This window comes from Lissotriton vulgaris, chromosome 1_1, assembly GCF_964263255.1.
Source record: "Lissotriton vulgaris chromosome 1_1, aLisVul1.2, whole genome shotgun sequence".
In the NCBI taxonomy this organism is placed as follows: domain Eukaryota; kingdom Metazoa; phylum Chordata; class Amphibia; order Caudata; family Salamandridae; genus Lissotriton; species Lissotriton vulgaris.
The window spans coordinates 744,316,573-744,343,652 of NC_141685.1; the positions used below are offsets into that span (position 1 = coordinate 744,316,573).

The window sequence follows — 27,080 nt, forward strand, 5'->3', positions numbered from 1 at the left end:
AGGAGGTCAGACTTATTTCCTCAGATGGCCCCCTCCGTTACTTGGTGTGCACTGATTACAGGAAAGACATGTGTCCTACCTCCGGATTAGCCAGGATAAGGTACTAGGGACCCATTTGCCATTTGACTTATTACTTGAAATCAAATTTAGGTATAGGGTCTCGATGAGGGAACAGCACAGTGATAAAAAAAAGGATTAGGTGAAAAAGAGAGGGAAGGCGAGGAACTAAGAGGAGGGTAGTTAGCAAATGTAGGTGGATGACACAAGCAACATAAAATAGATTGAGAAAAGTCATTCAAAATTGAGAAAGCGAGAGAGAAGAAAGACAGTGGGGAGACTCAGATTGTCTCTGTTCTTGAACAATAGTAGCTAATACCAGCTGCTATTCTGAGCGATAATAGCCGCGGCTGGGAGTGATCTTTTGTTTTGTTAATATGTGTAATTGATTCCACTGAGGTGTTGAGCCTGAAAACAAGCTCTTGTTAAGTCAGGGAAATGGGGTGACATTAACATCTGTCTTACCTTAACTTACCTTTCTAATTTTTTATAATAAGAATTTGTTTCAACTTCATTTAATATGTAATATGTGTACGGAATCAGTTCCTCAAGGAATTACACAATTAAGTTTTAACCGTTGATCTAATATGGAAGACAAAATAAGATCACCATCTACTGGCTGAATTGAATATCGTGAAATCAAGAAACTTTGGACCAATTCCTCTTCCACACTTGACCGAATTGTGTGATCTATGCGGTCACTTTATTTCAATGTTCCTCCTTTTCTTAACTCGCCCCTTTAGGAAATGACCGGTCCCTTCCTGTTCCACATACTGGAATGGTATAATGATGCTACCACTGTGCAGGCATACATTGACACTAACCGCTCATAGAATCTCTTTTTACTAGCATAAAATTGTGTGGTTTATCAATTGCGTGACGACGAGTCCGCTGGAGTACCTGACGACCTTTGCCCCTTTCGGAGAAACAGCACACTCGACCAATCTGTCTGGTGTCCACTTTTCCACCTGTGCTCCTGTGAAGTAACAGGGCATATTTATTGGGTGAATAAAAATAAGATCTGCTCACAAATCTTTCCTTCCCTGGCTTTGCAGAGAGGAATCACTGGCCTAATTTACAAGAAACTGACGCATCAGCATTGATGCTTCAGTTTCCTTGCGCCTGAGCCAAATATCCGTTGTACTCCATGGAATACGCAGGGGCAGATTAATGTTGGACTTGCGCCACGTCTGCGTCACGCAACGGCGGCGTAAACGTGGCGCATCCCTGCGACCTAGATACAACGTGACGCATCTAGGCAGATGCATCACGTTGTAAAGCCCTGCGCCACATGTGGGCGTTCCGGCGCAGGGTGGGCGTTCTGGGGCAGGTGCGCCTCGCAAAAGTGGCTGAGTGAAATCTACAAGATTTCACTCAGTCACTTTTAGGTCAATGCTGCGTCAAAACCCTGCGCCTGCTTGAAGCAGGCGTAAGGCTTGACGCAGCGTTGGACAGATAGGGCACCCCCGAGCCTTGCTAATGATGCGTCGCGCTTGCAACGCAACTCCAGCAATGCATCACCTTTACGGCACAGATGCGTCACGCATCTGTGCCGTTTTTGCCCCATGGTGCGCCGCATTGCCCTGGAGATGCGCCAGTTAGTGTAAATCTGCCCGCAGTATTTACAATAGAGAGATACATGGCGCAAGGATTAACAGATGCGCCAGAAATTCTGATGCATCTGTTGGGGCAAAAGTGATGCAATGCTGGAGTTGGTCATAAAACTGATGCAACTCGAGCAATGCGTCAGAACTCATTGGCCAGTGCCATTGTAAAAGCCCCGCGTCAATCCTTACACCTGGTCTGAGCAGGCGTAAAGATTTTCACGCAGTTAAATTGTAGAGTGATGCAATGAAATGTAAATTTCACTGCACCAGTTCTACGTGGCATTTTTGCATGGGAACACCTACCCTGCATACATTTTACCTGGTGCAGGCATAATGTGACGCAGGGCTTTACAAACTGACGCATTGGCCCCAATGTGTCAGATTGTAGATATGGCGAAGTGTGGCACACTGATTGCGCCGACACTGCGCCAAAAAAAGTGATGCAGCGGTGCAAGGCGCTTGTAATTGAGGCCCCACATCTTGTAAATTAATTTTGATAGGGACAAATGGGTCAAAGCTTTGTTTATGTAATCGTGTTCCACATCTTTAAAATGGATATACAAACTTCCTGTGTTAAGACTGTGATGAGAATAGGACAAAAACATATTTAAAGGAAATAAACTATGACACCAGTTTAGTATTCAGCCTATTCACCCATTTAAATACCAGTCTGTACATTAACCTCGGTGGGAACATGTGTTTACATCTAATGTGCTGTTTTTTGGTTCGTTTTCTATTATTCACTTATCATGAATTCGTAAATCTTAATAATTAGCTTAAGCTGTGTCATGGTAGCCTCAGATGTTCAACCTTCCAAGGTCAATGAAAAAAGTGCCCTTGACAATTATTCCAAAAACCTCGGTTTGAACAGGCTTTGGATGATAACTTTATATAAACTGCATGTTTGTGTCTTAAAATAATGACTCCCGCAGTCCATCTTGTTATTGAATATTGATGTTTTTCTTTCTCATGTCAATTATAACAAGTATTGGCAAACTCCATAGGTCTGGTTTTATTGCGCCAATGCATGTAAACGTATGCATTCACAACTGCACTTAAAATGCATTGCATGAAATAGATGCTGTTACTCCTGTGGGTGAAGCCAAAGACTAACATATGTATGTTTTAAAGAAATGGTAACACTTTGTCTTCCAGACAGTTGTCCTGTCAAGCCAGACCATCACTTCAGTCACAAATCTGATTCTCGCGTCTTTAAGGCTAAATATAGCGATCAAAAAATAGACAAGCGCCTCTGCCATCTGCTGGTACCGTAAAAGGCCACTCGGCTGTGTGATTTCTGAGAGATAAAACGGAAGCAGTCATTGGGTTAACAAGCACACTGTGAAGGCCTATTGAATATATGCAAAACGATGCAGTGATTTCACACACTAACAGTAACTGTAAAGGTGGTTGAATGTGGGTGGAAAGCCGGAGCTGTGTTCAAGTACCTGCTCTCTACAGGTAGCCTGAAGGACTTTGTGTCTTTGCATATAGCTGGCCATATTGCAATTCGAATGCTGTCCATACAAAGAATGAGCTTAACCTTGAATTTCTTTTGATCCAGACTTTAGTTGATGTCCTGGAATTGTGGCTTTAATTGAAGGAGCGTCTGATGGGGTTTGCACGGTACAAATCATTGGCGCAAATTCAAATACAAGCTGCACTAGAGTGGCTGAACCTTTGCCTCGAATTGAGGCTTAACATCAACTGATCAGCAGTACATTAATGACAGTGAAACCCCTGAGGCTCTACAACATTGACAAAGAGGAGCAGATTTGAATACCATGAAGGTTTATTAGAAGGTTAGCAAAGTAGCAAATTCAATTCTTCCAGATTAGTCATAAATCAATAATCACTTTATAAAAGCGTTGTTTGGTATAATCCAGAGTGAGTCAAATAGCAAATGCAAAAGCAAGTTCTTAAATATAACTATAATCACATAAAATAGGAATCAGTTTCCCATGAAGGGAAATTCCCTAATGGTAAGCTATGGATTCAAATTTGGGACCAGGGATGTTAAGCAGCAGGTGTCAGCAAGTAAAGCCTCTTAAGGCAGAACCAAATAAAGGTTCAATCCCGATAAATGAGAGAGGATTTGCTCACAAGTTTAACTCTGTGAGTAGAGGCAAAGGCCAGTAACAAGTCTAAGAGCATGGAAAGAGGCATGTTCATTCAAGTAAGTGGGAAAGCATATCTGAAACTAACTATCTCATCATACAGAATAAAAAAATCCAATTTGTACAAGGAAAAACCAACCCCTTACGACTCCCAAGAGTTGGTGCCCAGTCAAATCCTAGATTTCCATATAAGGTGGCTTTGCCCTTGATCACAGGCATCGCACAAAGAAAGCTCACAGCTGCATGGCCTTATGGAGATATAAGGTGCAGCATGGTATGTAGTGGTCAGCCCGTCCTCAGCACAGGTGTAGAATCTCATTATTCAACTTTCATTCCTTTTTAAACCACCATTTTGACCTAGCAAAGGAAACCTTTTGCCATGCACAAACCTTCCTTTTTAATACATATGAGTAACACCTACAGTAGGCCCTGGACAGCCCAGAGAACATGGTGTAATATATACATGCGCTTTTTAAGTTTTAAATGTTCTAATAGTGAAAAACTCTTAAATTTGTTTTTCACTACTGCAAGGCCTAAATCTCCCAAAGGATAACATTCCAGTTACCTTATTACATTTTATGAGTGTGATTTCCAAATGGGAATAGATAAGCAGTTCATTTTTGGTGCCTCTGGTATCACAGTTTAAAATCCTAAGTCATGGTAGAGTCAACTTTAAATTGCAATTCTGAGAATAACACTTATGGAAAGTTTCCATTTTCTTGCCATAGCCATTTTGTCCCTGCAGTCTGTCTTTGGGTCACATGACTTGGGCTATGTGTATTCATCCTAGACAGCCACACAATGGGAAACATGGGCGTGACTGGATGAGCCATCTCTGGCAGGACGGGTAGGAGCAACAGGTCCTAGTGACACTTAAATGGGCTGTGTCTTGTCTCAATACAAAGGGTGGCATACCCCCTGTAGTTAGTCTGGAGCCAGGGCCAGTAAGACAGGGCATCTGTGCACTTCAAAGGCCTGCCTCCAGAAGTGTCTTCCCACTTCAAAGGCACAACTATGTATAAATACTGATCCTCAGACACCACCAAGTTAGTGCAGTTCTGGACCTGTGGATAACCTGCCAGAAAGAAGGACTGCTGTGCTGCTACAAGGTCTGCCACTCTGTTGGACTGCTGCTCTAAAGTAACTGCTAACCTGTTGTGCTTACCTGCTGCCTTCTTGCCTGGGGAAGAAGAACTGGACTTGCAAATTCATCTTGGACCGAGGACCACAGAGGGACTCCAAGGGCTAGTCTGTTGGCTTCCTGATCTGAGCCTCAGGGACATAAGAGGCTCCCCAACATCCTGCACCAGTCCCTGGACCAAACTGCAGCAAGTTACTGACCCCCAAGTGGTGCCTCTCAGTCTATGGACTCTTGGTGTGGCTCTTTAGCACTGAAATTAAGCTTTTGGCTTCTTTGCAACTGCAAACAGGCCCGCTCGCATGAAGACCTCATTGCTCGCATTGCATATCAGTTCGAAGCTCTGTCAGCCCAACCCTTTGCACCACAACATTGACAGCTTGTGGGGAACACCACATCAAAGCTTCAGCAATGCCTGTCAAGATGCTGCCTCTCTTCTCGTGCTTCTCCAACAGCCTCCTGGGAGCTGTCCCTGCTTCTCGTAGCCTCGAGAATGTGAACAGGACTCTTGGTACAAACTTAAGAAGGTAAACTTAAGCAGGCCTAATGTGGTGCCTGTATCCAACCTGCGCTCAATTACAGTCAGCCTGAACTTTTGATATTGGCCCAGTCTAGGGTGACTAGATAGCCACGGTTGCCGTTTTGTATTTTTAGGTGCTATTTTCCACTTTATTCATTAAAAATTCATAGCTCTGGTTCTACTGATTAGATATTTGTTTTGTTTATTAGATTTTGCTCTTATTTTCTAAGTTGGCATGGGATCTTTATGTGTTGTGTTTTCCCTGTTTTACTGGTTGAAGTGTTGCACAAATGTACACAGTGCCTCTAAGTTATAGGATTAACAAACCAGACTCCGGCAAGACAAGGAGCATTGGCCAAATATTACTGGCGTTTGAGGGACGCCGAAGACAACTCACTTGCCCACCTCTGTTGGCTAGAGTTCGAAAAACAGGCTGGGTTCTCGAATTCAACATATAAGTCCCTTAGGCAAGCGCTTAAGTCTTTAAAGCTGGAAGAAGCCTGGCTTTCACCCGTGTCTTATAACATTTTTAAACAGATCACCAACAAAGCTATCAAACAAGCATCGCTGATAATGGACAAAGGCGCAGTGGCTGGCAAAAGCCACGCCTGGATTGTGTTACCAACATATAACCATCTGAAACATCAGCCATACTTGCAAGATTGTTTTAGGGATCACTACAAGAGGAAATTAAGTCTTCTGAGGCTGGGTTGGTTCTCGAGCAAAGATCTCACCCCCAATTGGCTGCGTACCTGGCCAACTTCAAACTGTCGCCTTTGTGGCAAGGGCGTAGAGTCATTATTGCATTTATTATGCATATGCCCGGCACTCCAAAATCTAAGGAAGACGCTCTTGTTACCACTCCTAAGAGAAGCACAAGTAAGAACCTGCAGGGCGGCTGTAATAAAATGCCTTAGCGGGTCTTGGATACAATTTTCCTGCAAAACTATAAAATTCTTGGCCCACGCTGCTCAAGAGCTGGAAAACAAGGAAACAATTAAAGACGACCCGTGCCAATTGGCTCGCCCGGGGCTGGGCCCAGACTCTCCCTCAATCTCTTAATGGATACCCTTCATTCCACTTTTCCGGCATAAAAAAGAAAAAAAAAAAACTTCATTCTGAGTTAACAATGTGTTACTTCCATCAAGTTACACTTAACCCCCAAGCACTGTACCCCCGTTTAGAATATCTATTTGTTGACTGGCAGCTGCAATGAGACAGTTATCCCCGTGCCCAGTTCCATCTGTGTTTCTCAACTTTACACAGTAACTGCACATTCGAGCAATTTGCTAATGCTTTGCGTTACTTTAATGTATTATCTTTTTATGTGATTTATGTTGTTTTTATGCTGTTTCAAAGATGTAAAGTTTTATCCCATGGTGGTGCGACCCACCCTTTTATGATTTTCACAAATCAAATAAAGTATTACTTACTACAGTGCCTCTAAGTTAAGCCTGGCTGCTCTGTCCCAAGCCACCAGGGGGTTGAGCACAGGTTATGGGGTTTTCTTGTGCCTTACCCTGACAGGGATAGTGTTTGCTGCTTGACCAGGACACACACCCCGTTTAACCAGTAACCCAATTTCTCACAATGGCGGACAAAGCTCCTGCATTATTGAGTGCATGATGGTCAACCAATGTAGATAGCTCAATAACCTTCATGTCATTCAAACTACTCCTATAGAAGGAATCATAGCGCCAAAGATGTCACCTGCTATTAGTGAACCTCTAAGCTTGTGTTTTCCATGAAGCACTACTCCTTTTCATCCATATTGTCTACATGATGCACCTTATAAACACTATAGCTAGGCTATGTAATTTACAGGAAGCAGAAAATAAGAATCCCTCCAATACACATAGTAAACTCCAGGAATGAGAGGAAGACTTCCCCCAAGCTCCTGTTCTCCCAGACCCAGATCTTCAAATTGGGAATTCATATAAACCCATCATCTGAGGATTGCTAATCTTTTCCTTTCTTCCTATAAAACAAAAGTTCCTTGCTTTTGCCAATCCAAATAAAGCTTTGTATGTATCCCTGCATTCGTAAGTTTTACTTTCTCCCTTTCCCATACTTAGCCCTGAACTCAAGTCCATACCTTCTGTATTTTAGATCTTCCTTAAACTCTTTCTCAGTTTAAGTCAGCTTACATGTCAACCCTTATTTATGATCACTCTGAGCAATGGAACCTTCAATTTTTGTTAGAAACATGAAGAAATGCCATACTGTATCCCTGTATCTAGCATAATGAGGATACAGACGTTTGTACATAGTCAGTGGTTAAAAGACTAGGGCAAAGTTTGAGAATTAACATTCAACACAATCCTGATAATAAAGAAGACTATGCATTACTCTACAAGACAAAGAGTATGTGAGAGGTAAGTGATAGTAAGTCACTCCCTCCGCAGCAGATGTAGGCAAATGACCACAGATAAAACAATCATGCACATGCAGGACTTCATAACATTCAACAGCAGGTTGAAGAAAATATTATTTGTATAGTTCCCTTGGGAACCATCTCCAGGTATAATCATCCTATTAAATATATACTGTTCATCCAAGTGAGGAGAATTAGAGTTAGGTACAGTGGAAGCATGCTCAACAGAAAAATGTAAGCCCACTAATAGGCAGATCATGTAAAAGGCTAAGACAACTGGCAATACACTTTGGGGCCGATTCTGATTCAGTAAACCAATCGTACGACCGAATCGAATCCGTAGGCCTTTCCTTACCACGCGTACAATTCCATCCGAATCGCGTAGTACGATTCGTTTGAAAAATATACGACCGAATCGTTGAGAACGGTACGAAAAGCAAGGGAAAACCGTATGACAAGGACCCTCACAGCGAACCGTACGAATCGTAAACATGCTGTACGATCCGACAAGTACGATCCGGACCAGGGAATGAGAACGCGATTCGTACGGAAAACATCGCGTATGAGCGATTCGTACAGAGAGCCACACAATCACATATGCACAGTACCCCTGCAATCATGGGGTGTACGCACTGTACCCCTGCAATCATGGTGTGTACGCAGCGTACCCCTGCAATCATGGGGTGTACACACCGTACCCCTACGCACCATACCCCTGTAATCATGGGGTGTACGCACCGTACCCCTACGCACCGTACCCCTGCAATCATGGGGTGGACGCAACGTACCCCTACGCACCGTACCCCTGCAATCATGAGGTGGATGTACCGTACCCCTAGTCATCGTACCCCTGCAATCATGGGGTGTACGCACCGTATGCGGGGGGGGGTCCGTTTCGTATGTGGTTCGAGTCGAAATCTGCTCTTCTGGACATTTTGAGCTCCCGTACAAAAAGAGTCATACGGAGTGTTGATGAGACGGATTGTACTTGCTGGGTCGGAAAATGCTGCTTCGATCCGTACGGACGTCACCCACTGCGTGTTCCGAATGCGATTTGTACGGATCTATAAGTCATATGGGCTTTCGTACGATTCGTACGGAGATCTACTTTGGGTCCTAATCGTACTTCATCGTACGTACGGGACGTTTAAGGATAGGATTTGTACGGGAAATATGCTCCGTACGGCTATTTGTAAGGGATTTTACCGAATCGGAATCGGACCCTTAATATCACTCTACATTTGTTTGGTGGCTTGAACACCAGGATGTATTCAGAGTCAGACTTAAAAGAACACAAAAATCAAAACCAAAGCAGATTCTACTTGACATCTTCTACTTGTGCAAATCAGCAAAATGCTGATTGATTCAAAGATAAGTAAGTAAGTTTGATTATCTTAAGACGTTATCCCTAACCAACATCAGCTTATTCTAGAATGACACCCTACTCTTCTACAGGAACCTGGCCCTAAGGAGCTACAAAAATTTCAGCAAGGTTCGATTTGTTTGCACAGTTCACTTGGACTGGAGTAAAAAGTCAGTTAGTCTTTACTGTGGTAACCCTTTTCAGGTAGGCTTTCACAGCACTTTTTGTTTATCCTCAGTATAATGCATTCTTGAGTTAGGCCCACTCTCAGCAAAGTATGTCCATTTAGTAGCAGAGTACTCTTGACTAGGCACACTTCTGTGTTCTCTTTGATCTCCTGATTACCGACTGATTCATTTTCACTGTCACTCTATTCACTAGTCTCTGTTTCCTCGTTGACTGTCTCTGGGATGCACTCCTCTGACACAACAGCTCTTGGTCTCTCACCTTTCCTTGGCCACTTTTCTCTTCTTGTCCCCCCTCTGGATGCACCATTTGGCTCTTCTTGAGGATCTACTTTGTCATTTACAGTTTCCTCAGCTTGGTTCACTGTGACTTCTGTGATTTGATTGCAAAGAAACCGGAAGGACGAACCAAGGGGCCAACTCCCTCAACAACTATTTGGCCACGGCAAGACTGTCATTCCTCTTAGTTTGGTGCGCTTCCACCCAAAATGAAAAAACACACACTGCTACTAAGGTGTACCGGAGCCCATTCCACATGGGCATGCATCTACATAAAAATGTAGTTGCTTATGGTTGAAGGGACCACCTTATATCTCTAGAGGACTCAAGGTTATTACGGTCCTCCTGCCTACATTTAACTGCTGGCAGGTGACACTTCAAAAACACAGTTTCTCAGCAATAACACAGAAATGGGGATTGAAGCAGTGTATCTTAAACAAGTACACCATTGCATCTCTCCTTAAATAGGTGGGGCCATGAAAATGTCTAGACATAGGGGACAACATGGCATCCAGGAAGGCATGTTTCCCATTTGTTTTAACTGAAATATCATCTTGATTTTTCACACACCCTACTCTGATCCACCCCTCCTGATCACTGTCTGGGACCACTTCCCACACATCAGCAACAGTCAACAAGAGGCTTGTGAAGACATCATTTCAATAGCCTCCATTGAATGTGCAGGACCCAAGAGTGCATTACCTGGCTACTTCATCCTCGTAACGGTGGCCAGCGGTCAAATAATCACACCCGCTCTTGTGTTCTGTACATTTTACAAATGCAGAGCCTCAAGCAGGTCAATAACATTATTCCTGCTTAAGACGGAGGGAGCCAGAAGAAGTCATGAAACTCCTTTGGGACAACATCTGTCCACAATCATAGACCACACCAAACCCATATTGGCCATCAGTGTAGATGTAGTGTAGATGGTGATTCAATCACTGAATTATGGTATTTGTAGGGTGCGCAGCTACTCAGTGAGTGTCCTGGTGATAAAGTACGATCACCACTAGTCAGTAGAGATTATTTGAAAGCCAGATTGAACAACCACAACTCTCAAACTGCAGCCACTAACTTTAGGCAATATGACAATGCTGTGGCTTCTGTGTCAAGTGTGGTGGAGAAACAGGCAACAGGTCTTTTAAAATTGCCATGGGTATGTGTAAGAACAGGCAGGGAGCACCCTTCCCTTTCACTGCAATACAGAATAAAGGCCTTTTCATAGTCAGGTATTTCTAGAGCCGGGGCGTGTCAGAGACTTTCTCTCAGCTCGAGAAAGACACTCAGGCATTTGTTGTAATTATGGTTGCAGATCAGATACATCTTTGTGTGTAAGCCACTATAAAGGCTTTGTGAATGTGGAAAAAATGGGAAGACACTGTCCACAGTAGCTCACTATTCCAGAAAAATCCTGACTTCTCTTTGTGGGAGGGTACATTTTCAGAATAGCAAAGATTCTCTCTTGAAAAACCTTTCTAGCGCCTTTCTCAATATGGTATCCTAGATACAGGGCTTCCTTCTGACAGTTTTGCAATTTGAGTGGGGACACTTTATGTCCATTTCCAGACAAATGATTCAATGGGGCAATGTTATCTGGTCTGCATGCATTTTGAGTTGCCATCAGTAGGACGTTGATATATTGAACTAGGAATGAGTCGCATGGCAACTGCAGGGTCCCAGATTATTTTTCCGTATTAGATTGAATACAAAGGGGATACCTGTAGACCGATTGGAACCCATCATCATGCAGAACTTTATTATGGAATCGGAAGGCAAAGAGGAACTGGCTGTCCGCATGCAAAGAATGAAAAAGAATACTCCGCACAAGTCAACCACCTAGCATTGCAGGGTATTTGAAATAGTATCATGGCAGGATTCGGTATCACAGTACAACATAGGACAGCACGGCTATTAACCTTTTGTAGTCTTGAACAGTTCTTCATTTCATGTTTGGTAACTGCAGACCCATTAAACGCGAATTGCAGGGGCTCTCTGGTTTCTCTTTTAAGATACCCATCTCTAACATGGATTAAATTACGAGGGTATTTCCAGCCACCGCCTTGTACTGGGACATTCAGGGATACTCGGTATTTTTTTTTTATAGTTATTCTCACTGGTTAAACATCTTTAAGTAGACCAATATCTTTGCTGGGCTTCCTCCGTCACAGAGGTCTTTAAGTCATGGGTAAGACTTCCTTTGTCAAAACTGGAAACAATCCAACCGCTGACTTCAGTTTAAAGTCTGCATCATCCTCATGTACCTGAAGCTCAACACCATCCGGTGTACAATAGATCACACAATTTAATTTGCAGACATGATCCCTGCCCAATAGATTGACTGGACTTAAATCACATATTACAAACTGATGGTCGTCCTCAAGGGGGGGTAGCTTCACAGGGGCTTTAGCTAAAACAGGATTCACAATCTGCTAGTTAAAAATGCCTAAAACCTGGAGTGGTTTTCAATAGAGGGGTAGGTTGCAGACATCTACTGGCCGTACAGTAGACCAAGTAGCTCCTGTGTCAATAAGAAATTACACAGGGTGGCCATTCACTTCTCCATCAACATAAGGGCCACTATGGTCTACCTCAAAGACTGCACCAAGCATGCAATCTGTCACCCCTCCGAGGCACCGTGCTTGTGATTGATCAGACCCTGGGTCTCAGAAACTGTTGAAGACTGGGAAATATTGAAAATTGTCAGGGCTCATGAAAGTGTTTTGCTGGACATTTTGGTTTGGGTTTGTATTAAATCTAGGGCCATTCATGTTGTACTGCATTAATGGGGCTTAGTTCATATTTGGCTTTTGACCATCAATTTGAATTTGATTTGGATTTGACCTATATTTCCCTTTCCAGTAACCCACCTTGTTAGGATAATGACACTGAGTAGTCTTTTTCAACATGGCTATGTCCATTCCTGAATTCGGGGCAGCCGGCATCCCTACCTTCTATCCTGTGGGATACCATTCCCATCCTGCATTATCTAAGCACCTCCTTGAAATCCAACTCCCTGCATTCCAACAGGCTAACGCCCATTCTGAAATCCTTTCTGTGCTAACTTCATCCAAGCCACCATAAATGTTTTCTTAATTCTCTTCTGTCTTACTTTCAAATTATCACTTCAATACTTTGCATATTGCAGGATCTCGTTTACGGGCTTTGACTGCCAACGTATCACTGTCTGCTCAGTATGGAAGTTAATCATCAGGCACAGACCAAGAACGTACTGAGACAAAAAATTACCAAGATTTCATCTTTCGGGACTCTCAATGCCACCATGGTAATGATAAGCCTGCATACGCCTTTCAAAATAGGCATGTGAAGACTCTTTAGACTCCTGTGTGATTCTTACAGTTTTCAACCAATCTCTTTCTGCAGCACCTTGGTTTTCATAAAGTTTATCACCTGACTATATTTATCCATAATTGTAGAATGGGCATTCACTTGGGCAACCCTCTGCAGTTCTTCAGTTGGCCATTGTACTCATACTTCGCACTCAGCCCACAAATCATTAGAAACAACCATATCAAATAAGGTATTCAAATCCTCCCAAAGCACCTTTGACATTTTCACAAACCATTCAGCCTACCAAGAGTCAAAAATGTCTCTCAGTTTTGGAAATTGATATGTACATGTGAAAATAACATCATGACTCTAAGTTATATGCACATAAATCATGTACTTCTCTCAGTGGCTAAGGTCTAAAGTCTAAGTCGCTGTTTTCATCTTGTGGCCCTCCAGTGTCTCCTGACTTTTTCTTTTTCAATTCCTACACATTTTTTGGGTATCACTCCACTTTTGAATGTTGTCAATTTTATTTTTGTTCTGGAGTTCTCATGTATTTGGGAAGTTCCTCACTAATGAACATTCTAAAATTCTACTTCAGGATCTGGCTCTTGGACAAGTCAACCCCAACCGCTGCCGCAATTCCTTCTAGAACCGCATGAGGCTCACACAGAAGTCTATTCACTTTTCTACCATGGAACAAGAGTTCCTCTTTATTGTATCATCTATGAATCTTAAATCAAGATTTCCTTTAATATTTTCTTACAATTCTGCCTTTGTCCTTAAAATGCCCAATGCTCTTATTGTGAAATCTCTCTCTGGGGTCTCGGACTCTTAGCTTTCCTAAACCTCTACAACAGTCACACTAATGACAGGTGTTGCTCCTATTCGGTCCATGCTCTGGAATCAAAGGTAGCTCTAAGGCTTGGTGTAGCTGGGGCTGTTGCAATTGGAGGTGTGAAAACAACAGTGCAAAGAACAACAGTAGTACTCTGGGCTACTATTAGTGGACCAGCACAACAATGGGTAAACTGCCCTCAGGAAACCCCAGTTGGTGCACTTGTATCTGAACTAACAATAGGTGGGGGTCTCAACCCTGAGGAGACCCTCCAGTGTGATGGGCAACATTAAATGGAGTAGGTCAAGAAGCCAATAGATCACCCAAAACGTTATTGCTCTAGTCACAGTCACTTTTCTTGAATGCCTCACTGATCTTATACTTTCTTCCTCTCTGCACCCTTATATCCCCAATTACGTTCTCCCTACACTCTTGTTGCTCTGCATCTAACCTCTGTTCCATCCAGCAATGGACTTCATTCTTTGTTCTGATCTAATATTTGTCCTTCTTCACATGGATTCTAAGCCTCATATTGAGCTGGCCTCGGTGGGGGTTTTCTCTCATGCAACACTTCTCTCAAATTCTCAATCAATCTCAGGTTAAAGGTACCATGTAAAGTAAACTGAAGTACCCTTCATTTGGTGTGATATTTCTTCACTGTGGTATCCAGTTACATGTGTGTAAAACGACCTTGGATGGCATTCAATGTGCGAGTGTGCCCTTGGGCGGCACCTCCTCACTCTCAAGGACAAGTATTCTCACATCATCATTAAACAAAGTCTCTGGGTTAAATTCTAAATACTGAAACCTCAAAGAGAACCATCCTCTGCTACCAGATTGAGCAGCGTGGAATGATATTCGTGCTGGATGGGAAACATCACTTACAACGCAACTTTTACAACGACATACCATTACAACGCAACTTTTACAACACAAAAACTTTTACAACGCATGTATTTACAACAAATGTTTTTACAACGCAGGTACCTTTACAACGCATACCATTACAACGTAAGTATTGGTAAGTATATAATTATATTTTAAATGTTATATGTTTGGGGTAAAGGGGTATTTTTAGGGTTCAGGGTCAGTTTTGGGTTTTTGGGTAAAGGGTATTTTTGGGGTTCATGGTCAGTTTTTAGTTTTTGGGTAAAGGGGTATTTTTAGGGTTCAGGGTCAGTTTTTAGTTTTTGGGTAAAGGTGTATTTTTAGGGTTCAGGGTCAGTTTTTAGTTTTTGGGTAAAGGGGTATTTTTGGGGTTCAGGGTCAGTTTTTAGTTTTTGGGTAAAGGGGTATTTTTGGGGTTCAGGGTCAGTTTTTAGTTTTTGGGTAAAGGGGTATTTTTAGGGTTCAGGGTCAGTTTTTAGGTTTTGGGTAAAGGGGTATTTTTGGGGTTCAGGGTCAGTTTTTAGTTTTTGGGTAAAGGGGTATTTTTAGGGTTTAGGGTCAGTTTTTAGTTTTTGGGTAAAGGGGTATTTTTGGGGTTCAGGGTCAGTTTTTAGTTTTTGGGTAAAGGGGTATTTTTGGGGTTCAGGGTCAGTTTTTAGTTTTTGGGTAAAGGGGTATTTTTGGGGTTCAGGGTCAGTTTTTAGTTTTTGGGTAAAGGGGTATTTTGGGGTTCAGGGTCAGTTTTTAGTTTTTGGGTAAAGGGGTATTTTTGGGGTTCAGGGTCAGTTTTGGGTTTTGGGGGTACAGGGGTACAGGGTAAAAATAAATTAAAATTAAATTTAAATTAAATTACATTAAATTATATTTTTTAAATTAATTTACGATTATAAAATTAATATATATTTACCAATACTTACGTTGTAATGGTATGCGTTGTAAAGGTACCTGCGTTGTAAAAACATTAGTTGTAAATACATGCGTTGTAAAAGTTTTTGCGTTGTAAAAAATGCGTTGTAAAAGCATGCGATGTAATAACAGCGTTGTATCAACATAGATCCGTGCTGGATAAATCATTGATATAAATTGAAGTAAAAGCTGCAATCGAGTGGCTGGACCTTTGTCTGGAGTTAAGGATTCACATTAACTCATCAGCAGTACATCAGTGACAATGAAGTATCTGAGCTTCCACAATAATGAAAAAGAGAGCGGGGTAGATTTGCAAACCATGAAGGTTCATTAGCAAAGTTTAAAACTCAAATCTTTCAAATTAGTCATAAATCTAAAATTGCTTTATAAAAGAGCTGTTCGAATGTAATCATAAGTGACTCAAATAGCAAATACAAAACCAAATTGTTTTAAGACTGTCATATGAAAATCAAATAAGAATCAGTTTCACATGAAAGGAAATTTCCTAATGCTAGGCTGAGGATTCAGATTTGAGGTAGGGGTAGTTAAGCATCAGATCTCAACAAGTAACCAAATGAATGTTAAGCCGGGGTAAAAGAGAAGAATTTGCTTAAATGTTTAACTCAGGAGCAAAGGCAAGTAAAACGCCTCAAGAGTATGGACGGGGATCTAGCTCAGCAATACAGAATTAAAACATACAACTTCTACAGCGAAAAGCAGCTACCTATGGTATCCAAGAGTTTGGGGCCAATCAAAATACAGCATTTCCCAGTCAGATGGCATTGCCCTCCTTCCCAGGCATCACACGAAGGAAGCTCACAGCGGCATGGCCTTCAGGAGATATCATGCATAGGATGATACTTCGCGGTCAGCCCATCCCAAGCACAGGTGCAAGAAACTCATTATTCAGCTTTCAGTGAAGCTCACAAAGATACAAAATTCTCACAGAACCATATATTGAAACAAGCTACTTCAGTTCAGCTCCTGAAACAAGAGACAGTGAGATAATCCACAGCAACTGTTAGACCGGGCAGCATTGGAGTGGCATTCCCCTGTATTTTTGCCTTTGCCTCCTGTGTTTTTACTGTGTGTTGGACTTCGTTTTTTCTTATCTAGATGCTTTGGGCACCTTAGCCACTGCTGTTCAGTGCCAAAGTGTTAGTGCTCCCTCTGTAAATTGTTGTCATGGATTAGAGTTTCTATAATTGGCTTATTTGGTTTACTGTTAAGTGCCTAGAACAGTGCACTATGTGTGCCCAGGGCCTGTAAACCAAATGCTGATAGTGGGCTTGCAGTGTTATATGGCCCGTAGGGATATTGTGGGCATTGCTAAGTTAGCATGAGCTTGGCTGCCATGCTGCTGCTTTTGTGCTCGTTACTACATGACTTTGTTTTTGCAAGCCTCTATTTGTGCTTTTCACATGAGAACGGGCTGCCTTTCGCGTTTTCTGCCTTTCCTGGAGTTTAGTCTGAACACGATGTGCATGGTCGATAAACAATGCCCCTTGTTATACTGTTCTAGTCAGTCCCTAGCACCTAGACATAACTTGCTACACACTGCTGCAGTACTGAATACTCGTCTTTTGATATTACGCTGTTGCATGTGGTTTTAATACACTTGGAAAAAGCCGTTCGAGGGAGAAGAGCTCTGCTGTTCCTATGATTTAAACCTTACATCCAGGCTTTAAGGTACGGGGTCTGCTGTCAAAGCCAAGAGATCTTCCTTTATATAAAATAAACTTCTTCTACCAAGGGGAGGGTGGTTAGGTCTAATAGCACTCTTTCCACAGTCTTTATGAAATTACATCTTCCTTTGTATTCTATGGTATTGTAACAATGCTAACTGTGCTGAGTTTATGCATTTTGCTGCTGGTAGTGGCTTATATACTGTATTGTAGATAAGCATGGGCTGAAAATTCTTTCCGCTCGTGAAATTTGCGGATTTTTGGCAATTTCAAAATCCGCGAATCGCGCGAAATTGCCAAACAATCCGCAATTCGCAAGTTTGTGATTTTTTTTGCTTGTTCGCGCTTCAAAAGTACAATCTCTCATGCGCTGCGTTGACTTACCTTGATTCTGAGTTTGCCGAGTTGTTTTCCTCCCGCTCACATGATGGCCGCACCCAAAAACGACCGCATGGGTAAGTTTGCTGTAGCCGCGCTGAAAAAAACCCCCGCAAACACGCCAAAATAAAAAAATTCACAAGTTTGCACAAATTTGCGGATTTTGCGGACCGCAAATTCGCTTTCACGCGAATTCGCGGACCGCGAATTCTCAGATTTCACCCATACTTAATTGTAGAGCACAATAGTTAAAATAAACATTTTGAACTATTTCAGTGTCTCTGCATATTCTCAGGGTGGACAAGTACGAGTGAGTGAGCAAAAGAGTATGTCTTGCTCCCGCGATTCCTTAGAGAGTTGGGAGTGTTGTGTTCTGGGTTGTCTAATTATTTGTAGCTTTGTAATATTTGGAGCTGAACAAATGAGACACTATAGCTAGTTGGTTTAGTATTTTGGGTACTAAAGTGGTAGGTTAGTACAGCCCTATACACTGAGGTCCTGTTTTCCTGTGCATAGTTCTGTGTTTTTGCAGAATCCCTGCAACAGCAGCACTGACTGTGACACCCACACAAGCAGCCTTGCAAAAGGGACTCAATGCTGCCATTGCAGTGTCTGTGTGCAGTTTAGTATTGCCATGTCAACCTTGCAAGTGCACCCACTGCCAGGCCTCAGCCTTCTCTTTTCTTACATGTGAGTCACATCCTAAGGTACCACTGTGGGAAGAGTGCAGTGTATGTGAAAGGTAGGGCATGCCTTGATGTGTGTGGCATGTCCTGATAGTGAAATACTGTCAATTTCCTTTTTTCACTATTGAAAGGCTATCTGTCCCATTGGATAGAATGAGGAGTATACTTATAACATCTTCTAAGTATAACTGCCCGTGGGAACAAGATAGGAAAGTGGAGTTTGGTATGCCTGAATTCAGAATATTAAGATGCATCTTTTAGTAAAGATGATTTTTATATCCTGGGTTTGAAAATACCACTTTTATAAAGTGGATATTTTCCTGCTTAGCCATCCAGTGTGCCTTTCCTAGGTTTGTGTACTGACTGTCTGGCTTTGGAGTGACAGGGGCTCAGGATGTGCGTTCTGTTCAGACAGCTACTTAGGCGGAGTGAGGTATGTCCAGACTTTCTAGGGTGTGCCAGGGCTAGGCTGAATAGACCTGGGCTGCATTCAGAGTAGGGGGAGGAGATTTCTTTCACACCTGAATGGGCCTGGTTTGCCTTGGACAATGCTGTCTCCACCACCTGCCAGGAAGCTGCACCAGAGATGACATAACTGGTTTTGGCTGGGAAAAGAGTTTCTCTGCCACCAGAGAACAAAGGGATGTGTGCTCTAAAAAGTGGGGCTCAGACCCCAGACTTTTATATTACTTCTGGAATTCAAGGGGGAACTCTGCCAAGGAGACAAGCTGGGAAAACTGAAGGAGAAGTACTGCCCCTTTGTTCTGTGCTGTTTGAAGTTGGCCTGCAGTGGCTGTTTCTGCCAAGGAAAGGATAAAGACTTTGCGGTCTGCTGTGTCTCCTGCTTGAGGAAGATCTCCCAGGGCCTGAAGTAGAGATTGCCTCCTGTTTTGAAGTCTCAGGGTTACAAAGACCTCACCCCCAGCTCCCCTGAACTTTCTTGCTGAGAGTTCTGACCTGCCAAGAGGTGCCTGTGATGGTGTTGGGGCTCTGTAGGTTGTTCCTGCTGTTGGAAGCTGGAAATGAAATGCAACTTCAAGAAGTGTGACGCATCCGCACCTGTTTCCAACGCGTTGCCGAAGAAACCGACGCAGCGCCTGCCCGCGGCTCGAGAAATCACAGCACGCCACATTGAGTGCACTGATCTACGAAGTCCAAGATCACTGCACTGATTCCGACACATGCCCTGCAGTGCAGCTTCAAGAAGTAATGCATTGTGGTACCGCCACTGGAGAAACCAGTGTAGAGCCGTTTCTACCTACGCATCGTGAACCAACGCATCCCCGATCCTCACGCATCACACCAAGTTGCAAGGCTACAAGAACGCCGGCCACAGTAAGAAGCCAGCGCATCTCCTCCCCTTCATTAAGGAACCAACGCATCACTTCCCCTGCGTGGCAGTAAGGAACCGACACATCACCTTCCCTGGGTGAAAGGAACCAGCGCATCACCTTTTGTTTAGATAAAAATTACTTATTTTTTCAAACGGGTGTTGTGTCCATTTGTAGTGTTTTCACTGTATTACTGTATTTGTGCACAAATGCTTTGCACACTGCCTCTGAGATAAGCCTGTGTTCTTGTGCCAAGCTACCAAGGGGGTGAGCAGGGGTTATTTTAGAAGTGTATCCCTCTTACCCTCACTAGGAAGAAGGGCCCCTACTTGGACAAGAGTGCAAACCATTACCAACAAGAGACCCCCATTTGTAAACAGCAGCCAAAATGCATTTTCAATGTTAGCATGAATTGGTAGGCTGAGGCCTACCTTAAGGGGCTTATTACAAGTAGGGCGGTCTTTAAGACCGCCATATTCGCGGTGGTGGTCCGCCCACCACCACCCTGGTGGTACGATCTCCGTATTACGATGGTGGTGGTGGGTCCGGCACAAAACCGCCGCCACTGATAGGATCGCAGGGCAGTGCGGAAAGCAGGCTGGATTTGTTGCGGTGCTGATGCTGGCACCGCTGAGCGAATTACGACCTGCCTTTCCACCAAGCATTTCATGGTGGTGACCCTGCCATGAAATGCTTCACGGAAAGCTGAGGGGCTCCTAAGAGGGCCTCTGGGCAACTCTGCCCTTGGGGAGGGGTGCAGGGCGCTCATGATGTGCACTGTGCATGACATGGTGCACGCCACACATTGCACTCCATGTGGCAACGGTCCCACGGAGGCAGCATGCCTGCTGGCTGTATTCCTTATTCAAAGTATGCCATTGCCGTGGGACGGCAGCTGTGTCGCCCTCCCACCTTGGATTCAAGTCATAATCTGGCAGGCGGGTTTGCCATGGGCTTGGCGGTCTTCCTGGGACCATTATGGTGGCGGTCCCAATGGAATACTGCCAACCTCGCAATAAGGCTGTAAGTATGGCTAACATAACACGAACGCACTTTAACCATGGCTAACTACAACCTGAGAATTGCTAACTGTGGCCAACCTCAACATGTAAATCACACTTAGATATACGTGTATAATGTGCATTAGTATCTATGTTAGGCAAAACGAAAATAATGACAAGGCGTCACCATTAGTGATCCCGGCCCACGATTCCATCTGTCTAAGAGAAAGCTGGGTATCTCTGAGGAGTAACGGGCATGTCTCAAGTAGGCTCCTTACACTGCGTTATGTAAACACATGGGGTCACATGGCCGTTCACAGTTTGGTGATTGATATTTAATGCAATTCTCATTCATTGTTGAAAGTTGGTTCTGAGTCGTCATAGGCATGGACGTCCAGTTGGGGGCGCTAGGTGTATCACTTGTTATCCCTTGGGGAGCACTTGCTACTCAGAGGCTCAGAGAGCTGTTTACTTTCGGTAGTTTCTTTTCCTTGTCCCCTCCCTAGCCTCTCAGGAGTTATAGGGCACGTACATGAGGTCACTACAGGGCAAAGGACGTGTGATGTCACTTCCGCTACAGATAATATTTAGAGATCCTATGTTCTAGTGTATGTTCATATGAATCTATTATTTCAATTATTTGCTTGATCCAACTCCCGACTGTTTGCACGGCCCTCCTTCCAAGGACGTTTACTCCGGCACTGATTTGACTGCACGTCTCTTTTTTCCTGCATTATGAAATCAAATGAGTGTTAAGCTGTACAAGATGATTCGGTTTCAATGGGGGTGAGAAGAGCATCAAAGAAACCATTCCTGTTTATTTTATCAGCCTCCTTGCTTTGTTTTTCTGATCTGGTGGGAGATTGATCCCCTGGGATGATGACTCAGTACTGGAGCGCGCTTCTCAGGAGAGCAGCCTGCTAGGCACAGGGTACCAGAGGCTCTTCTCCCGCCCTCTGCCGGGGGCCTCGTGGAGGTTGCTGGATGCAAGTGATACATGTATTAAACTGTGGTGAATGTTATTGTGCCCTCCCTCAAAGCTAGCACTAAATAAGTTGTATTCGTATGGGTTTATTGGACACATATTGTTCATTTACTACCCCTGCCCCACATTCCTTTACTTGTTCTTCCTGACTTCTACTTGTGTCTCATCTCCATCACTCTATTTAAAGTTTGTTATTCTACCCGGTCATGAATCTCGCTCTCATGTTTTCTACTTGTTCTACTCTCTTTTTTCCGCGCTCTTTCTCGAACCATTTATCTATATCCATCGATTGATCCCACCAGCCCATTGATATCCATCGATTGATCCCACCAGCCCGTCCGTGTCCATCCATCCACTCTTCCACCCATTCATCCATCCCCCTATCTGTCTACAGCTGGCTATCTAGCTCTCCTTCTCTGATTCTTTCTAGCTGCATGATGTTATATTTAGTAACCATTGTATGTCTTTCTTTCTTCACAGTATCCTGGCCACTGCTGGAACTCACTTCAACACTCATGTGGACTTGCGCACCCTGCGGGCGGTGCGAGTGCTGCGCCCACTGAAGCTGGTCTCCGGGATTCCCAGTAAGTAGCTTTCCGAAAGTTTAAGTGTTTCCCATAGAGAGATATATTATAGTAATCTATGCAGGGTTCTTTATTCGCAGTGCTATATTGTAAATGTGATTATCCATTGAACCCAGCCTCCAACTCGTGTGTAGTACCTTCACCTTGTGGCAAGGAACGGGTGTGATTTTATAATTCAAAATGCTTTGTTAACATACTAGTAATCTCATTACTGCACGTATTTTGCTGTCTGTATTTCCGTGAGGTGCTGTCACAAAATCTTCTTAAAGACTCATATATAAATCCCTGCTAATCCAAAATCCTCTTGTTATGACTCGAAATGCCACGCCATTAACGCTATGGAACAGGCCTGGGGGGGCGGGGGGCAGTAGCAAGTACTGAGGAGGGGAAAAGGATCATACTAATTCGAGTTCAGCGAGTAACCAAGGCATTGCCTCTTTGCCCATTGCCTGGACGATGCATTTTCATGAGGATGCTCCCAGGTACCTTATACCAGTGTTGCTTTGGCGGAAAGCGAAAAAGAGTTTCCACTTCTTGTCCACACCCGTGAACATTATGCCAGTAATTTATACATTTGAAATAGGAGCTATAACCCTATATGAATACCCTCTGGCATCATCCATACTGTAAAAGTTTACCAAAGTCGAGGAAACAGACCATATGGTCAGTGACAGTTATCTACCAAGGAAACCTGAGGAGCCTCTACCCAGACCAGCAGTCTTAAATAACCAGAAGATGCTACTTATTACCTACCTACTTATGACAGATTGCATGCAATTGCAAACACTTCTCTGATCCAGTGAATGTCACCCTAATGAGCCTAGAAGAATAACAGCACCCCTGAAAGGTCGGAAAATGACTGAAAGACTTTTTACCAAAGTCGAGGAAACAGACCATATGGTCAGTGACAGTTATCTACCAAGGAAACCTGAGGAGCCTCTACCCAGACCAGCAGTCTTAAATAACCAGAAGATGCTACTTATTACCTACCTACTTATGACAGATTGCATGCAATTGCAAACACTTCTCTGATCCAGTGAATGTCACCCTAATGAGCCTAGAAGAATAACAGCACCCCTGAAAGGTCGGAAAATGACTGAAAGACTTTTTATCTGAGCAGTGACTGTCTTATTAAGAGCACACTGCTTTAAACACATCCAATGAATAAATGGTGCTCAGAAAGAGCAGGTGGCTCTTGGGAAAGGAGTCAGAATAAGCCCCCCTACCTGTAAAACATAGGGGCCACCATGGGAAAAACCTAGGGCTGAGAGGGAGAACAGTAAATCCGTAAAAAATCCGAGGGTAAGTATTAGACCCGAGATCCCTGGATGGCTGAGGTAGGTACCTTAGGCCAAATAGGGACTCATTTAGGAAGGTCACCTTTTGAAATAGCTCCGCTCACCCCCTTGGTAGATTGGCACGAGCAGCCAGGCTTATCTTCAAGGCAAATGTGTAAAGTATTTGTAACCACGCTCACAGCAACCCAATGATGATACCACAAATAGACTCCACACGAGTTTTATAAAAACAAGTATAAACTTTATATAAAAAGATATACAATATGACCACACCATTTAAATCCGTCATATGCGTATTTGTGAAATTTCTCCTGGCCGGTTGTTAGGCCAGCCAGCCCTTGTAAGTTCTAGCGATATTAATGAGCACTTCTAAACATTCTACTGTAATCCTAACACCATGTTATGCTGACCGTAATGCTGGAATCAGGCACTTTAGCAATGTAAAAATAATGCAACGCGTACGCAACAATTAGGCACTTTGCGATGTAAAAAAAATGCAATGCTTATCACTACCATCAGGTACTTTGCAATGTAAAAATAATGCAATGCATAATAAAATCACCAGGTACGTCATTATACAGATGTAAAGCAATGCGTAATCCACTAATCAGGTAGTTCGCTATCCAAGAATAATGCACTGCGTAATACGTTAATCAGGTAGTTAGCTATGCAGAAACAATGCAATGCATCATACGACAAACAGGTAGTTCGTTATGCAGAAACAATGCCATGCGTCATACACTAATCAGGTAGTTCGTTATGCAGGAAAGATGCAATGAATAATACACTAATCAGGTACTCCATTATGCAGAAATGGAGTAATCCGTACTACACTCCGGCACAGATCACGGTGCCTCAGGCGGTCTCTCAGCCACTCATGATAACAGTTGCCCCCAACACGGTTATGGTATAAGACAAAAAGTGCAGCTCTGCACTCTGGCCCCGGGGCTGCCACGCCCTTGGCAATACGGGCTGCAATACGAGCTGAAGCAAAGGCAAAGGCTGCTGAAGTGTGAGAGAGGCTGAGAGTGTCTCCCTCCGAGCCCATGCCCCGCCCCAGGAGTTGACACATGTTACCTGGGGGCTCAAATTAACTCTCCTTTCCTCATCCAGCAGTTTGGGCCTCTGATGCAATCCTTGGGAGACTTGGCAACGGCGGGCTTGGGCCGGCGGCTCAGCTCCTCCGGGGCTGCCGGTCCAGGCTGCTACTGCTACGAAGATCTCAGGCTGCCACGGGGCACACGCACACAGCGTCGCTGAGACTTCCTTGAGCTTCGGGAGCACGATCATCGGACACTACACACAAAGGTCTCAGGCTGCACGCAGATCACTCGCACAGCGTCATTGAGACTCACTTTAACTCCGGGTGCACGATAACAAGGTAAATCCTCACGAAGATGTCACGGTGCACAACGCACACGCATTCAGCGTCGATGAGACTCACTTGGATTCTGGATGCATGATAACAAGGCAAATCCTCACAAAGGTCTCACGGTGCACAACACACACTCACACAGAGTCGATAACACTCACTTGGATTCCAGTGCACACGATAACTGGACAATCCTCACAAAGGGGTTCAAGCTGCACAAAGCACACGCATGCTGCGTCGCTGATCCCTTCTTGAACTCTAGGTGCCCACGATCACAGGGCTCACCTTACGAGGCTCTCAGGCTGCAAGAAGCACGCGCACACAGCGCTGCTGAGACTCTCCTGGAAACTTTTGTGTTCCTGAGTTTCCGCAACAGTGAGCCAGCTCACCTCAGGCCCTTGGGTATAAGTTACTTCAGGACACAGCACACAGCAAAGTCTTTTCAAGCAGGGGGACACAGCACACAGCAAAGCCCCTTTACCCTTTCCTTGGTTAAAACAGCAAACTGCAGGCCAGCCCCAGAACACACAGAAAGGGTCAGTCCTCTTCTTCAGTCTATTCAGTTGTTTCTTCCTTGACAAAGGTCCTCTTTACCACAAAGTAGCTCCAGTCTTGTTCACACTTAATCAAGACATTCTCCAGAGTTGAGGGGCTTTGGATCTCATAGTTATACCCCTCAATGGCGTTGAAGTCTTTGTGTTCAGTGGGCAATGACCCTTGTTCAGACCCGTTTGGGGTGCCTCCCTGCCAATGACACCTTCTTCCTTTGATTAGTGGGGGTTTGGAGTCTCAATCACTCAGCAGGAGACGGGACACTTGTTTTATAGCAGCAACCCAGGCCAAAAAATTATGCCATACAGGCTTCCGGTCCATTAGAAGGGCAGAACTGGCCTTACCTGCTGCAGTCGACAGGTTATAAATGTCCGTAGACAAGAAAATTGTACTTGCACCTTGAGATTATCAGATTTGTCCACAGTTTTTCATACAGCCAACAATTATATCTGACCTTTCGAAAAGATGTTCCAGTAACGGACATCCATCTCTATAAATAAAGTTATTTCAGAGAATTGGATGCTGTGTTTTATGCACTTGCTTTTGCAATTTCTTTCTTCGAGTAACGGATGAAAACCGATGATGAGACAGGGGCCTGTCTGGAGATTACATACCAGTTACCCCGTTGGTGGTGTTTCCGTGAGGTGTCATTCGTTTCTCGCACATTTTTTCTAAATTGAACTTGGTCCAACATAAGCATGAGCTTAAAATCCGTTCCGCTCGCGGATTTTGCGAATTTTCGGTAAATTCGCGATCCGACGAACTCCCGCGAATTTACCGAGAATTCGCAAATCCGCGAGCGGCGGATCCGGGGGCAAAAGTTGAAGCCTGGCCTGTTGTAACTATTTTACGATGGCACCGGCAAGCTGCCAGCGCTATCCTAAAATAGTTACTAAGTTAGCTTCAACAGGAAGCTCTAATAGATAAAATAAAGCAGGTGCTCGATTTTATCTATTACAGCTTCCTGTTGAAGCTAATTTAGTAACTATTTTAGGATGGCGCTGGCAGCTTGCCGGCGCCATCGTAAAATAGTTACAACAGGCCAGGCTGGTGTGCTTTTTTTCCCAAATGTACCGTGGAAAATCAGCTGTGATGCTGGATAGAGGCTTTTGCATCCTTGACTTTCACGAGCGCAATACCCGTGCTGTTCCTGTGACCAGGAGCTTTTTCTCTTCATCTGCTGAGCTGATCTTTCTCTGTCCTTTTATGCACACAAGAGGCATGTGAACTCGCATGGAAGCCCCGCACGTTTGGCCCCGCCCACACACTCGCGGTTTGCACCGTCTTCCCGCCATTCACCCACTATGATGGACAGCTCACTCAAGGGACCCCTGCGCCCTTCGGGGCGATTGCATAGTAACACACACATGGTCGCTCGAACTAGTTGATGCTCAAATTCAGTGACTCATTCATTAGCCCAAAAACAATCGTGAGCGTCGTCGAGGCTGGACAGGTGTGCCTTTTTTCCCAACTCTACCGTGGAAAATCAGCTGTGATGCTGTATAGAGGCCTTTGCATCCTTGACTTTCACGAGCACAATACCCGTGCTGTTCTTGTGACCACGGGCGTCTTTCTCTTCATCTGCTGAACTGATCTTTCTCTGACCTTTTATGCACACAAGAGGCATGTGAACTCGCATGGAAGCCCC

At 44.0% G+C, this 27,080-nt stretch overlaps 1 protein-coding gene across 2 annotated transcripts in view; it reads left to right on the forward strand.

Moving 5' to 3' along the window:
- The window catches only part of CACNA1E (calcium voltage-gated channel subunit alpha1 E), a 1,936,751-nt gene that overhangs the window by 1,088,050 nt on the left and 821,621 nt on the right, over window positions 1-27,080 (forward strand). For both annotated transcript variants that reach the window (XM_086955515.1, XM_086955507.1), the window contains exon 5: window positions 22,107-22,210. In XM_086955515.1, the coding sequence (XP_086811641.1) occupies window positions 22,107-22,210 (104 nt within the window). The remainder of the gene's footprint in view (window positions 1-22,106; window positions 22,211-27,080) is intronic.